Consider the following 15,407-nt stretch of genomic DNA (forward strand, 5'->3'; position numbering starts at 1 on the left):
CAAAAGGGCTCCTCACTATTCATAGATAAACTCTTGAGAGAACAACAGATGGAAAGACTTCAGTAATTGCAATCTATTGATTTTAGACACTTCTTCGGAAATACCCAGCCATTTCAGAGCCACAGAAAACTCTTATATGCACACACCTTCTTTCCATAAAGTTTATGCTCCTGCTGGAGATCTGAGAGTATTCAACTTTAATTTACTGCAACCGAGATAAAGCCATAGTGCCTGTGTCTCTAGCACAGAAGTTGAAGGATTACCATGTGCTGTATTACAGTTTTTCTTATGTACTGATCATCACAGTTCCATTCCAGTTACAGGAATTTTGAACTCAAAATTACTATGATCTAACCCCTTCCTCTGAATTCCTACAAACTGCAACAATACAACCTCCTCAAACCCAACATCAGTCCCGGTCCCTTATGCTACAAGGCTTGCTCCTTCTGGAACTGCTCAAAAAGAAAAACGCAGCATTCTCTCCAGCTCTTCTCCTCCTGAGCAATTCATGTTCCTGATAAGGATCCCAGGCACGGATGGGCTTTCCAGTTATCACACCAGACTGCAACAACCCCCCTCTAACAGGAGCCTGGGCACTGATATAGAGGCAATTAGGTTGACAGCACATTCAGAAGAATGAGAAAATTAGCTCTTCACTCTAGACACTGAGCACCCTCCAGAGACCTCTGCTCTCCCCAACTGCAACTCTCCCCACAGGAGGCTGAGGCCACTCCTGAGCAGTCTGGCAGCTTCAGGAGAGTTTTCGGGAATGCCCTGGGCTCACAGTTCCTTGTTGAAAATCCTGGCCAAGAGTCACCCTGGTCAGAAAAGGAAGCAGGTTTTAACCTCTTTTTCTGAATGGTGCTGCACAAGAGAGCCTTCCTTCTCCACCCCTCCGTTTGCTGTGCCCATTCAACTTGACATGTTGACAAGGAGCCAAGGAGCACAACAAAAAGAAACTAGACCTTATGTGAGAGGCTCTGACTCATTTACAAATGAAGTGTTTGCTTGTATTGTGGGAGTCAGGAAGGGCAGCATCAATTTAACAGGTAAAGAGTACAAGCAACACCCCAGCACAGCTAGACTACCCCGGAGGAGAGCGAGGCAGAAAATTGTGCTCCCACTTGCCAAAAAGTTTGGGTACTGCAACCAAGTTTTGCCGTCATGCAAAAAAAAACACCAAATTAGAGCTCTGGAGGTTTTTTCTCCCTTAATAAAGGGAGGGAGGAGAAAAATTACTTTCCACGGAGATGATAGGCACCCGAGAGTGTAAGAACACATTTCCTAACCCTGAAAACCAACTGGAACTTGTCTCCCTCCCTCCTCTTCTCTACCAAACGTCTAATGACCTGGCTGCTAGGAGGTAAAAAAAATGGATCACAAATTTCATCCCCTATCGGAACAGTAATAAACACTCCTACAGTACAGCATTGCCCTTGACAAAAGGGCTTTTAACCCTAAAAGGTCTTTAAAAAAAAGTCTTGATTCAAAAAATAGCATAGGCAGTTAAGTAAGAGCCAGAACAAGGCACAGATGGAGAAGGAGAAGAGAAGAACGTATGCAGTATGTGCATACACCTTCTCCCCCCCATTCAGATCCCAGCAGACTAAATTCTCCCTTGGTCCTGCCCTGTGCACTGAGCATATTTGGTGTAAATACAGCAATACATGGGAAGACTCCTACAGGACCTCCACGAGCTATGCTGATTCTTTAGCAGAACATTCACAACTTTCTGCTAAACCCACAATTTCTCCCTCTGACCCCACATTTTGTGTTATGCTCCACGGGGACCGCAACCCTGGCTAATGGAGGCACATTAGAAACCTTGTTCTTTGCTGGTTTGGGCACCTATCTGTCACTACTTAGACACTCTAGTACAAAACCAGAAAACAATAAAATAAATAAAAAAATAAATAAAGAACTGTGTGCAGGAGCAGAGAAAGATGGACTGGTGTTATCACCCAGCTGGCGCAGAAGAATAGACATGGTCCCACCACAAGCAAGACCTGCAGGTATTGCACACAAGGCAGGACCTGGCAAGCAGGTCCCTGCCCCCGGATCCTGAAGCAGAAGCAGTTTTGAATGGGATGCGAAAGGCATTCATCCACAGCACTGGCAGGCCATGAGACCTGATGCTAGGTTTGCGGTGCCTACAGAAGAATTTCTTTCAGACCATCTTAGACTAGAAATACCTGTTTCTGAAGGAAGTACCTGGTGGGCAAAATGAGCATCTTCCTTGTGAGTGTGTCATAGTACCAGATAACAAATATAATTTCACTTTGTATTTATTCTCATCTGCCTACTTGCACATTCATACTTTCCACCTCGGCATCAGGATTCACTTTTATAGTCTGTTACAGCATCAAGAAATGGTTATTTGCTGAAAAAAAAAATTGTTTTGGTGCTGTCCTGCCAACCATTACCCTCCTTTTACAAAACTACCCTCTGTAGATAGGCTCAGGATCTTGCTTGTCCCAGGTCTGGGGCCACTTGCTGCAGTGTCAATGAGCTTTCTGCAATATCCCACCACGCTGCTGCAATGTCGGCCTACACAAGAAGGAATTTTACAGAGCAGACAGGAACCGACACCTGTCAAAGAACTTTTAACAGGAATCTTTTCCTTGCATGAGCTCAAGTCCTTCTTAGTGTGGGCGGTAAACATGGCGCTCCATCCTGGTAACTTCATGTAGCATCTCATTAAGAGGAAAAATTTTAAATGAACAATCTTCTCATTAGAAGGTTCTGATCTATGGTTACTTCTTTTGGGCAAGTCACTCAGCCTGGCAACTCTGATGAACTGCTTAAAGCATGATAAGAGTTGTTATACAGGGAAACCCCAATAAGCAAAAGATATTACGTTAACATCTGATAGGCCTGGAGTAAAGTGCCACAGGAAGCCTCCTGTGCCACAGGAAGCCTACAGTTCCTGGGAGAGGATGAGGAGATGCCTAGGGAGCAAAAAACTAAACAAAACATGCAATCCTTCAGCAAGCAGCCTGGGCTGAGGAACAGGACACAACAGCGTCCAACAACACAAGGTTCCTGGTGCTGGAATTCACCCTCTTGATGCGAACAGTGGCATCAGCTGCAACTCAGAAACTGCCCTGCCTTCCTCATGGCACATGGAGCAATGACCCAGTCTGGGAAACATGTGGCTCGCGACATCTCTGCCTCCTGGTCAGATGAGTCAGATGTGATTTATTCAATGCCCAAGGCCACTATCTCCTCGGAACATCTTTATGTCTTCCCCTTCCCATTTTACATTTCTCTCTTCAATTCTGATCAAGTACAGGTTAAACAGAGTTACAAAACCGCACACACTCATTTCTCCTCCATTTTTAAGTGACTGTTTAAGCTGTTCAATAAGATATAGAGAAGGTAGAGCTGCAAGCAGGTACTGCTTTCTTTGTGCAGGAGTATGTTATCTCTTCTATTGTCACTGAAATCACGCCTTTCATTCCACCCTTTCCAAGCATATGGCTTGGAAAATGATTGGTAATAATCAAGGAAACGCGGTATCTTCCCTCCCACACAAAACCATGTGATGGTCCATAACCATCGCTCTTGTCATTTTGCTTATAAGCTATGTTCCTTTCCCCCACCTGTTTTACAGTTTCTTTGTAGGTTGTAAACTCTTTGATATGGGGACTAAAGCTATGTGGTAATTCACAAACTGTTAATCAGCTCTGAGGTGCTCCACCCATGCAAATAAATTAATACTGAATTGGGGGATGAGAGAGGGGAAGGAACATACATGTGATTTAACATTCAGTTTCCCCACTTCACAACTGTACATATTGCTTTATCCCTACTAAAGAAACTGTATGAAATATGTTTGGCAACTCCGGTTACAGAGAATTTCCCAGATCTACAATGCAGTAAGTTGTCTACAGTGCAAGTAAGTACTGACGCGTGTATCTAAAACCAAGATCAATTATTCTAAAGAGACATCTTCATGATGGCACTTGGATACCTCACTTCTTAACATCCTCCAATACCAAAGATGCCCCAGTACAACCATTTGCATCTGCTACACTGAAGCTAGGAAATCAGAAGCTCCTCTACAGCTTGGCTATGTATTTTCATCCTTCGAGAAAAATCCATCCCATTTATCAAAATAATAATAATAAAACCAAAAAAACAATACTTCTGGATATCCACAACAACTTGGTACTATGTGAAGAGAGCTAGGAGACCTGTCTCAATTCTGGTGTCCTCCCACAACATAAGCATCCCAGTAGCTTTAGAGTGCGCATGTGTGTCACTCCATATTTGACACCAGAGTCCATATTTTCTGCCCAAGTAAGGATCTTTAGTCAGCTTCAAAGTCCTTCCAAAGAAACAAAACCAGCCCCCTTATCTCGTAATGCTTTCCAAACTCCTGGGTCACAATCAGCACTCACCTGTGCATGTTTCCATTGGTGGTGAAGGACTGTCCACATACTGAACATTTATAAGGCCTTTCACCTGAGTGCACCAGCATGTGGCGATCAAGGGAGCTCGCTGAGCTCAGAGACTTTCCACAGATGCTGCAGGAATGGTCTGTTCCTCCAGTGTCAGTGTTATGCTAGAGAAAGCAATGATTTTTTTTCATTGAATGCCCCTTCTAAAGTGCCAGTAAAATATCAGAGAGATTTACAAACTTCTTAAAAGCAGCTTTGAAGAGCCACTTAACACAATACCTTATATCAAGGTGTGCTCCATATAAACTTCTCTTTTCCTGAGCACTCCCCCCTCAACTCCACCCTCACCATTCACTTTTAACTCCTTAACGCACCAGCACAGGTAGTTGCTTTGTGCAGCCTGAAGTGCCCACCACATTCCCCCTGGGTGTGCAGCAGAGGGGTATAGAAAGGGATCCAGCAACAACCCATCAGACAAATGGTACCTTGGGATACCTTAAGTTATGCAGTGGTTTGGGGTTGGGTGAGTGGTAAGGGGGAAAACAGAAAGAGGATGTAATTATGAACTTTATGGCAGAAGACACTTAACAATAAATACTCTTTAAAGATATTAATTTTGAAGTAACTGAGTAGTAAGAAAACAGAAGGAAGCTGCTTCTGAATTCACATGCAGGCTCCTATGGCCATAAGAATGCATTACAGGGCAAAACATGGCTATTAGCTACCTGTGCTACATGTACCACTCTTTGTTACTTGCATTCAGATAATTGATTTTTTCTTCACATAGCAAAAAAAAAACACCAAAACAAACAAATGAGAAAACAACAACAGCAACAACAAAGCGGAGAATTAGGAAAAAAATAAGTAACAGTTACAGTACAGAACGGAAAACTGAAGTAGTATCTAGTGGAGTCACAATGATGAACCACAACCTAACAACCAAAGTAGAACTTTCTGACAAAAAAGGCCAAAGCTCCTTATAAAATACATATACATTTCAAGAGGAGCAGGGGGCAGCCTGTAGCTGACAGGAAAAAAAAAAAGAAAGAAAGAAAAAAAAAGAGTATCATATATTTGTAAAGTGTATTTTTAATTCTGCCTCCCAAAATTGCTGTACTGCTGTACTCTGTAAAGGACAGAGAGGCTCTTCAACGCTGAGATGATTTTAAAATTGTGTCTTCCTGCTTCTTAATTTGCATGAACAGTAAAGGGAACTCTATTCAAACAGGATAACAAAACAGGACTTATGCTTCATGATGGAAGTGGTTTTCCGGATCCTTAGGATACCTTAAGCTATGCAGAACAGGACACACATCCTTGTTTGAGCCACTCGGGGGGTGGGGAGAGGAAGGAGAGGAAGGGAGGAGAATTACCCCGTTGTTGTTGTTGTTGTTGTTCTAAAGAAATACCAGGGGAGGGCTTAAATAAAAGCAAACCGATTGCAAAAAAAGTTATAATGAAGCATTTCTGATTTGTACACGGAATTGTTTTTCACCATTACAAATGCATACTGGCAAACCAGACACAATTAATAAAGAATCAAGCTTATACTTTGTGTACCTGACGAATGTGCATAGTTAGCTGGTGCTGTGTAGTGCAAATCTTTTCACACAGAGGACAGGTATAGGAAGACTTCTCTTCTTTTGTTTCCTGTGAACAAAACAAAACAAAAAAAATCAGAAGGAATATCAATATAAAAGAACTGGAAAGCTGTTACTGCTGGGGATGGAAAAATAGAAGCCATCCTAAGTACAAAAGGCTACTGCTAACAGAACAACTTGTATGTGTGCATTTATCATCCTGATAGATCCCTCAGGGAAGTTTCAGAAACTTCTGAATTTATAAATAGGGGCCATTTCAGCTACCACAGAAGTACAGCAGCTGTTTTAACAGCACACTGATACTCAGCAGTAGCAGTTTAGGACAGGAAGTGAAGGCAATTATTGCGACCAGCTCAAACTGCCAGGAGGAATTTAGGTGAGCAGAAAGTAATTGCCCAGCCTGGAAACCTGCCAGATTATGCGGGCAAACACCACTAATCTTACAAAAAGATCTTTAATAAGCACACGTCTTCAGGATTTCGGGTTTTCCACCCCATCTCAGTGGCAGGGCACTAGCCCAGTGCCCTTTTCTCAGGGCTGTGCGTTCTGCTCCTCGTCTGACTCAGAAGGAAGAGCGGCATTTACTGAATCACCAGCACCATTTCCCTGAGCATCCTGTGTTTCTCCTGGAAGCATCCCACCCAGGCAACACTGACCAGGCCCAACCCTTCTTAAGCTTGCAAGATCTGATGAGATCATAGCAAGAAAGAGGTGACGACGCAGGAGTGTACGTGACTCAAAACGAACACATTATGAACCCGCTGTTCTCCACCCAGGTGAGAATCAGGAGTAACCATCGTCAAACCACGAGTACAAACAGTGCAGCCGACCCGGAGAGCTCAGCCTGATTTAAGTATGCCCTTGAGACACTGAGTAAAACCGCCACTCTTTCAGCCAAGGATGAAATGGCACTCTCACAGGAACCAAAGGCATTTGCCTGAACTGTCCGCAAGGATGACTACTGAGCAACATATGGGCATTTTCCCCATCTCGCTAACAAGCCCAGATGAGGCTTCGCACTCAAGCCTGTATGACTCAAAGCAAGAAGGTCTGCCACTGAGTTAAATCTTCGTTTTCTGTAGAATAGTGCACATCTTTATCAGCTAGAGAGATCCATCGCCTGTTACCTCAACTTCTGGTGATGAGAGTACCAAAAACCATCTCTGCGTGACCGATGGGAAACAACAATATTTATGCTAAAAGGAAGCATTCTACTGAATCTCTTTGTTGGCCATTGTAGGTATCATTAGTAAAAAAAAAAAAAAAAAAAAAAAAAAAAAAAAACCACATAAGCAGCTTTTCAGTCAGAAATGAGAAGGAGTTGAAGTTACTATCTATCCATTTCCTCTCCCTCCGAACAACTCTTATTCCCTATCGCTGTCCCAAAAGTCATCAACGGAGAAAGGACTGTTTCCAGATTGTCAGACACAAGCATTTGTGGGGAACACTGAGAATGACTGACTCAAGCCCCTGTGACAAATCCTCTGGCATTTGGGGAAGAAAGATGCTGACACAATGATAGAAAAAGCTTTTTTTAAGTCTCAACTTAATAAAGCAATGTTGCTTTCCACATCATTCGGGGAAAAAATTCTATAGAGAAATCTAACTAAAATCTACAGAATCTGCTAAAATCTAACATGTTTTCAAACGTAGGGTCCATGAAACTTTTCTGTTAACTTCAGTGACATGGATCATAGAATCATAGAATCATAGAATATCCCAAGTTGGAAGGGACCCATAAGGATCATCAAGTCCAACTCCTGGCACCGCACAGGTCTGCCCAAAATTTTAGACCATGTGACTAAGTGCACAGTCCAATCGCTTCTTAAATTCAGACAGGCTTGGTGCAGTGACTATGTTCCCGGGGAGCCTTTTCCAGTGTGCGACCACCCTCTCGGTGAAGAACCTCTTCCTGACGTCCAGCCTAAACTTCCCCTGCCTCAGCTTAACACCATTCCCGTGGGTCCTATCACTGGTGATAACAGAGAATAGGTCACCTGCCTCTCCACTCCCCCTCGCAAGGAAGTTGTAGACTGCGATGAGGTCCCCCCTCAGCCTCCTCTTCTCCAGGCTGAACAGGCCAAGTGACCTCAGCCGCTCCTCATATGTCTTCCCCTCTAGGCCCTTCACCATCTTCGTCGCCCTCCTCTGGACACTCTCCAACAGTTTAATGTCCTTCTTGTACTGTGGTGCCCAGAACTGCACACAGTACTCGAGGTGAGGCCGCACCAGCACAGAGTAGAGCAGGACAATCACTTCCCTCGACCGACTAGCAATGTCGACTAGCAATGGATGTGAATGAAGAGCTACTTTCTTATTTTGACTCAAGTAAACAAAACTTCAGACCTCACTTCTAGAAGTATCAGGACCACAGCAGTTAGGTTCTCCCATTCCCCCGTATTGTTTCTCTTGTAGATCTTTTTCCAAATGTTTTTCAGGACTCTCCATCCTTAAGTTAATCACTGTAGGCCATGCACACGGGCCAAAGCCTACTGTACCATTACTCAAAAAACATTAGAAAGCAAGCAAGAAAGGCTGCCATTGTGAAGTCTGAACACACCAAGAAAATTAAAATGCATTATCCCAGCGGCCCACACACACATTTTTATATACAAACATTTAATACACACACATGCATTCCATCCTACTTATACAACTTCAATTTTACTATATGCAACCAGTCTGTGGAGTAATGTTCGGCTCCAACTATACTGCAACCCTGTTAAAGTTGGCTCAGGACAGAGAACAAACACACTGGGCTGCGAGGAAAATCCCTGCAGCTGTGCTGACAGTTTAGATGGTGTTTAATCCCCAGGGTATTTCTGTGAAATTATCAACCTACTACTTTATTTTGCCCCCCTTCTAAATGAGTGATACAGTTCTACATGATGCAATTGTTTCAGAGCCTGCTTTCTAGACTGCCTGCTCTTTGAATCAGCAAATTAACAGAAGATAGAGTAATTAATTGTTCACCTTGAAGCAAAGATCAGAAACACACTATAGCTCTGCCAGAGCTGATTAGTATTGAATCTGGGGTTTATTATTAACTAAAACCCAAACTTTCTCCAGTGGTCACACAGGGTACGTGCTGCATACCGTAACACAGCTCAAGCAAATCAAGGGTAGCTACAACAGGACTGCTGTTGACTGACTCAATCCAGACCAAAAAACATTAGCATCCCTATTGTAAAAGCACCCCTGCTCACAAGTGTAAAACATGGCACTTGGCTACTTCACTGGAGCCAGGCTGACGAAAACACACTTCCTGAACTAAAAGCTTAAATTAGCAGCTTATTTGTTAGCTACTCTCAAGTTAGTCAACCTGGAAGGACTGCTCTGCATTCAGCTGATGGCAAATGCTTCGAGATTTGTGCATTAGGGTTTTCTCCAGCTCAAGAAACACCTTTGTCACTTCTTTTCTTTTCTTCAAGAGCAAAGCAAATGAGAAGCTCAAATGGATGCAGGTTGATGTGAGAACACGTTTATTAGACTATGGGTAGACTAGAGCCAAGTCAGCATTATAAAGAGAACCATAGACTTGGGACAAAGGTTCAGGGCAAAATGTTTCACTGCCAACTCATGGGAAACAGCAGTCAGACCCAGAAAACTAGCTGACTGTTATTATCCTTGCAATTATAATAAGGGGCACATTCTGATCAGAATCGGAGATCTGTGTGCTGTTACACACTGAAACAATTCAGTGCTTTCATTCTGCTACTCTGAAAATGGAAATTCACTGTATTAGATGTTGCTAAACAGATTGATACCCACTTAATATTTCACATCACACTTCTATTTTCTCAGTAATGTAGCCATTTGCCCCTCTGGCAATAACAATCTTTCCGCCTAAAAACAAATAGGCTATTTACTATGTTTTCAATGGATTTATTTATTTTTACACTGTAAGAATCCCACTTAATCCTGTCACATTTACTCTCGAGCTTCCTTTGATTCGATGCCCATCGAAATATCAGGTGGAATAAAGGTCACCAACGCTAATAAACTTCGTGAAGCCAAACCACATGGTGTACCAGCAGACAGCTGTGTAATAGCACCGCCACTGAGACTTGTCTGAACTCCAGTGCCTTACTTCACATGATGAAATCAAGGAACCATGGCAGCCCTTAACTGGGAACACTGCAAATAAACCTCAAAGCCAGGTGCTAGACAGTACGACCCCACAAATACAGTTGCCAGTACACTGCCCAGGCTCTTCATTTAAGAATTCCCATGTTCATTTACTATTAACAGCTTTTAACTCCTTTTAAGCAAAAAAATTCAAGACAAGTCATAAGTCTGTCAACTGGGCAGCTACTCTGCAAGCTATTAATAAACTACTATAGGAACATCACATGAGTCATGCTTCTCAACCTTTCTGATCCCTGTTACATCTTGATTCATTTACAAATTTTCCGTGCTTTGCCACAAGCTTTGAAGTCAAACGGGCAACAGGATTTGGGGTATTTCTGGCTGTTCTGCAGCACCTTCATGGGCAGGGCTTGATGCAGCAGGAGAGAAACATGGGTGTCAATAATCAGAGCTTTAACGGTCTCCTTTCACTTCTCTAGATCAATATTGCTATCAACTGATGCCATCAACTGATAAATGGAAAAAAATGATAAAAACTACATATATTTTCTCCCTAAGATTTATACAAAGCATTCTGCAATAGCTCTTCATACTTTCATTAACAATGAAGTAAGGGCACCTTACAGTACAATTGTGTGAACTGAGCACCCTATGGACGTTTCATTCCAGCACCACCTTTAACCTTAAATCACTTGGATCTTCCCCTGGAGCAATCACACACCTCATGAAGCGACCCCCAGAACAGCTGAGCCAAGCCCCACAGCCCCCTGCCAGACCACCCTGCCCCCTCTCTGAGCAAGTTCAGTTCCAGCTACTTCTTTTCTCCTAGGTTAATGGAACAAACTGATCTCCCAACAAATCAGGCAAATGCAAGAGCCTGGATAACAGATGTGGCAGGGAAAATGTGGCAATTTTGGCTTTGCCTCTACTGTTGTCATCTGGTAGATCAGCCTGCCCACTGCATGATGTGGGAACGTGTGCTCCAATGTTTTACATGTGAATCCATGGAAGTGGACACCTTCCATCCCCAGTTTTCTTAAGATAAGTTATGGAGGGACACCAGAAAACATCCATACAGGGGCGATGGCAGAGGCAACGCATAACCATTGAGGGAAAAACAGATAAAACCATCAACAAAACATAATTACATTTTATCACTTCCCATGCAGCTGTTTGACTTCCCTTCGTCCCCTGTACTTGGGCTTACATACCTGATTCCTCCTGCCAATCCGATTTGGTGCAGGAGACTTGGAGGGGGATTTAACATTTTGAGAGTTCCCGCCATTTTCAGCTATCTTCCCCACATTCATTACTGCTGACATCATGGCATCAATGGAGGACAAGTCTGCTCCGTCCAAACTGTTTGGTGAACTTGGTGATACCTTGTAACTGTTTAAGGTTTCCAGCTGCTTCTCTGGAATTAAAAACAAAAACACACATAGGAGTTGCTAGGCCATCTGAAAGAAAACAAAACCCCACAGTATTTTCAGCTGCTTGTACCTTGCACTACACTGTTTGATCTTCATGGACCATATACAATGGCCCATAATAATTGGAGTTTTTCTTGTAATAGTTTCTTATATTGGAATGTGTAGGATAAGGTGTGCATTTCTTCTCATAGAACACCCATGTTATCTTGATTTTCAGCCTTAATTGAGTATGGCACATGTGGAGTGATTTACCTTAAATTCTCTTGCTATAAAATGGTATTATTTGTGGTACCTAGTGATCACAATGAACTATTAGAGCAGTACTGATGAATGTACACTCTGGCAAACACCATCATTCAAACAAGCATGTGTTTTGAGCAGAACTGCACAATTAAGACATTATTAACACAGCATAGAATACTGGGTTCTCAGTCTAGCATAGCTTAAGCCAGCTCTGCATATGAGCAAACTAAATTAGCAAAAATCCAACCCCAAATCCCCTAAAATGCCTCTTTACTGCCACAGCTGTCATCAATGTAGAGTTGTTTTCTTTTTGGTCTACCAACTCGTGTCAGTCCATGGAGTATGTATTACATCCATGACTAATGTTGCCTTGCAGGCAAAGCTGTTCAGATTCAGACTTCTCCATCATGTTCTCTATGTAGTGCATCAAACATATAGGTAAGGCCTTCCACTTTCCTCTTTTGGAGTTTGAAAAGCAGAATGTTTTCAAACTAAACACTCCTTTGCCTGAAAAGGAGTCTCCCAACTGAACAGGAACACCCTGTGAGTCTACCACTCTGTCATCACAGGTGGACAGCACAGGATCTTAATGTGTGTTGTGAGAGTCACTCTACCACCAGAGGATGGTGAGGGTGAACAAGGAGGAACATGTTTGTGAACATTTGATCTCTGCATAATACTGTCTTTGAAAGATAAGCTTGAGCATTATAAACAGGTGTTTTTTGAGGCTAAGTAATGTGGTGCCAAGTTACTTGGAGCCAAGAAAATTTTAGTTTGGAAGCCTGCAGTGGTAGTTGAGAATTTATGTGCCCATGCTTCTGCTCAGCATATAGTCTTCACATAGATAAAGGCTAGGGACAGGGAGAGAAATGTTGCACCAGTGCCTCTGCTCAATGTATATTACACCCTTCACACAGATAAGGGTTATGGATTGGGTAAGAAATATTTCTACAAGCTTTAATCAATGTCCTAAATTAGAGAGTCACTCAGAGCTAGTCAAACCAGTTACCTTCATTTTTATCCCCTGATTGACTGAGGCTTTCTTCTTGATTGCTGGTCTCCTCACTTAGTGTAGTAGGTTTAGTAGCGTCAGGCTCTTCGGCCCCTTCTTCAGCAGCCCCCTCTAGCACTAGGTGAGGGAGATGGGAGAAAGAGAAAGGGATTAAGTTTCGCTGGAAGACGTTTTAGCAAAGTAAGGCTACAACCCCTTAGTTTGAGAGCTCCCCCAATGGGTACGTAAGTTTGATGATGGAAGCACATAAACACAGCCAGCATAGCGCAGCCAAGCGCCTGCCCCCAGGAGTGTCTGGCACAGGGCTGCGAGATGCAGCTGCTGCTGCCTCTGCTGGAAACCAGGCAAACAAAGCGAGGAAACACTCTTGACTTGGTCCCCAGTACTCATCCAGAAAAAAAAAAGGAGGAAGAAACAAAAGAGAGAACAAGCCAGCACATCACTGACAGTGGTGATATCTGGTTAGGAGGCTGGAAGAACATTCTGCAGCTAAAGATACAATAAGTAATTTGTTTTCATTCATGAATATCCCACCCTCCTATTTCTCTTCTTGGAGGATTAACATTTACTCCAATAGAAGACTTCATGGTGACCTTATTCCTTCCAGCAGTGGTGAAATGACTACTGAGGTTTCTGGGCCCATTTGCCACATTCCTCACACCCACTGCCCAAGGGCTTTAGGTGAGCTGAAGACATAAGCAACCACCATATTTGCTGATGGAATTTCTCCACGCCCCTTTCTGAAACCACAACCTTATCATGTTATCACTGGGGTTTCAGGAAGGATGCTTGTTCTGGCTGGAGAATGATAGGGCAGTTGAACACCATTTTGAGAGGTGACGGTGAATGATCGGCACAGGAGAAAGAGAGGAGTTCTCGCCTTGTGCCACCCATGCTGACATCCTCTGAAAAAGGTTATTTGTAATATTGAAAGATACCAATACATTTTTAATGGAGAAATACACCTTTATAACCTTACAAGCAAAATAGTTCATTAAGTAAATTAACACACTGTGGACATTTCATAATCTCAGATTTCCAGATTGCATCCAGCAGACTTAATACAAATTTTCCTTTTTTTCAGAAAGCAGAGGCCTTCAGCCTCAAACTGTGGTTAACGGGGTTTCTTCCTTTTAAAACACATGCTCTCTAGGGTGACATGCAAATTGGTCACTCACATAACACTTTCAAATGCTTTCTGAACAGCATCTGCAAACGAGAAATCATAGCATCCTAACTGTTAACATTTTACAGTGCTCACCAAAAGGCAGACAAAGAGAAAAGGCCCAGCTTCTGCTCTCTTGACTTTTGTCGAGCAGATCCTTATTTCACTCAACGCAAGAAAAAGCAACAGAGTCAAGCTCCCTATGGTTAACTGACTACCTTCTTGGGAGCTGCACACGGATGAATGGTGTGACACAGTGAACCAGCACAGTCTAGAGCCAAAATGCAGGACCTGAATAAGGCCAGACTCTAAGGCTCTAGATAACATTAACTTCTTAAAACACTGTTTTTGGTTTAAGTCTCCAAAAACTGACAAAAAGACCATTTTGATGCTATCCTGAACAATTTAAGTTAATTCTTCGCTAGTCATTTTTGTACTTTTCTGCTAAGCAAAACACTGGTGTTCCCTATGATGGCAGGGATTGCTTGATCCAACGAGAAGCCAAGCATCCATCCTTCTGTATTTTCTCCAGCAAGCACAAGAACTATTGGTTTGTTAGGGTCTTTAAAAAAGGTCCATCTCATTCCAGAGCAACACAGTCATTTATTTTTTCTTTCTTTTTAACCACTTATGTGGTAGCTGGCTTAATCCTGAATAAAACAAACACTACAGTTATTTTCAAGACTGGTATAAATATTCTAAGTTGCTGCTGTATCTGCTCAGTACCACCATTTAAAATTATTTGGAGGGATTGTTGTCAAAATTAATGCAAACAAGTGTTTCAGCACTTAAAAACAAACAAGCAAACCAACCAAACAAACAACAAAACAAAACAAAACAAAAACAACTCTTCCTTCCAAAGTAGACCTATTTTTTTCTCTTTCACTCAATACCTATAACATTAACGTTACCACTGTTACATCCTGGAAAAAGTTAATCTGTTGTATAAGTGTGAAGACTGCTGTGTCAGCCAAGGTAACTTTAAAATTGCTGAGGATCTTCCCAGAGTACTGGAGTCCGTATTTCTAGTGCTGGTTTTAGCGAGAGTGAAAATGTGACTTTTTCATCAAAAAGAGAAGAGGCAGGCATACAGGCACACATTAACAAACCTACCTTCTGATTTTGAAACACCTGCCAGCCTGCTTTCTGTTCTTCTTTCAGGAGGAAAAGTATGTATTTATGCTATTACAGCCTTTCACAATTTCTGTGAATCAACAGCTATTTCATTTCTGAATCTAAAACATCTTACTGCTAATGCAAACAACAGACCTTGCTTTTAAAATTGTTTTCAATACATTAAAATTTTCCTAATTTATAAGCGGTTGAAAAAAACCTTAAATTCTCCAAAAAAATAGATACTATTGCTTTTATTTACATATGTATTTTTATTTACATATGTATTTTCCATTTTCTTGCACAAAATAAAAATGTGCCTCTGAAACAAAGACAACTGTATGAGCAGCA

At 42.3% G+C, this 15,407-nt stretch overlaps 1 protein-coding gene across 5 annotated transcripts in view; it reads right to left on the reverse strand.

The window, feature by feature from the left end:
- RREB1 (ras responsive element binding protein 1) overlaps positions 1-15,407 on the reverse strand; it is a 125,826-nt gene that overhangs the window by 56,449 nt on the left and 53,970 nt on the right. For all 5 annotated transcript variants that reach the window (XM_035560336.2, XM_035560339.2, XM_035560338.2 and 2 more), the window contains 4 exons: positions 12,776-12,895; positions 11,305-11,507; positions 5,964-6,053; positions 4,404-4,567 (listed from right to left, as the gene is read on the reverse strand). In XM_035560336.2, the coding sequence (XP_035416229.1) occupies positions 4,404-4,567; positions 5,964-6,053; positions 11,305-11,507; positions 12,776-12,895 (577 nt within the window). The remainder of the gene's footprint in view (positions 1-4,403; positions 4,568-5,963; positions 6,054-11,304; positions 11,508-12,775; positions 12,896-15,407) is intronic.

This window comes from Cygnus atratus, chromosome 2, assembly GCF_013377495.2.
Source record: "Cygnus atratus isolate AKBS03 ecotype Queensland, Australia chromosome 2, CAtr_DNAZoo_HiC_assembly, whole genome shotgun sequence".
NCBI lineage: Eukaryota > Metazoa > Chordata > Aves > Anseriformes > Anatidae > Cygnus > Cygnus atratus.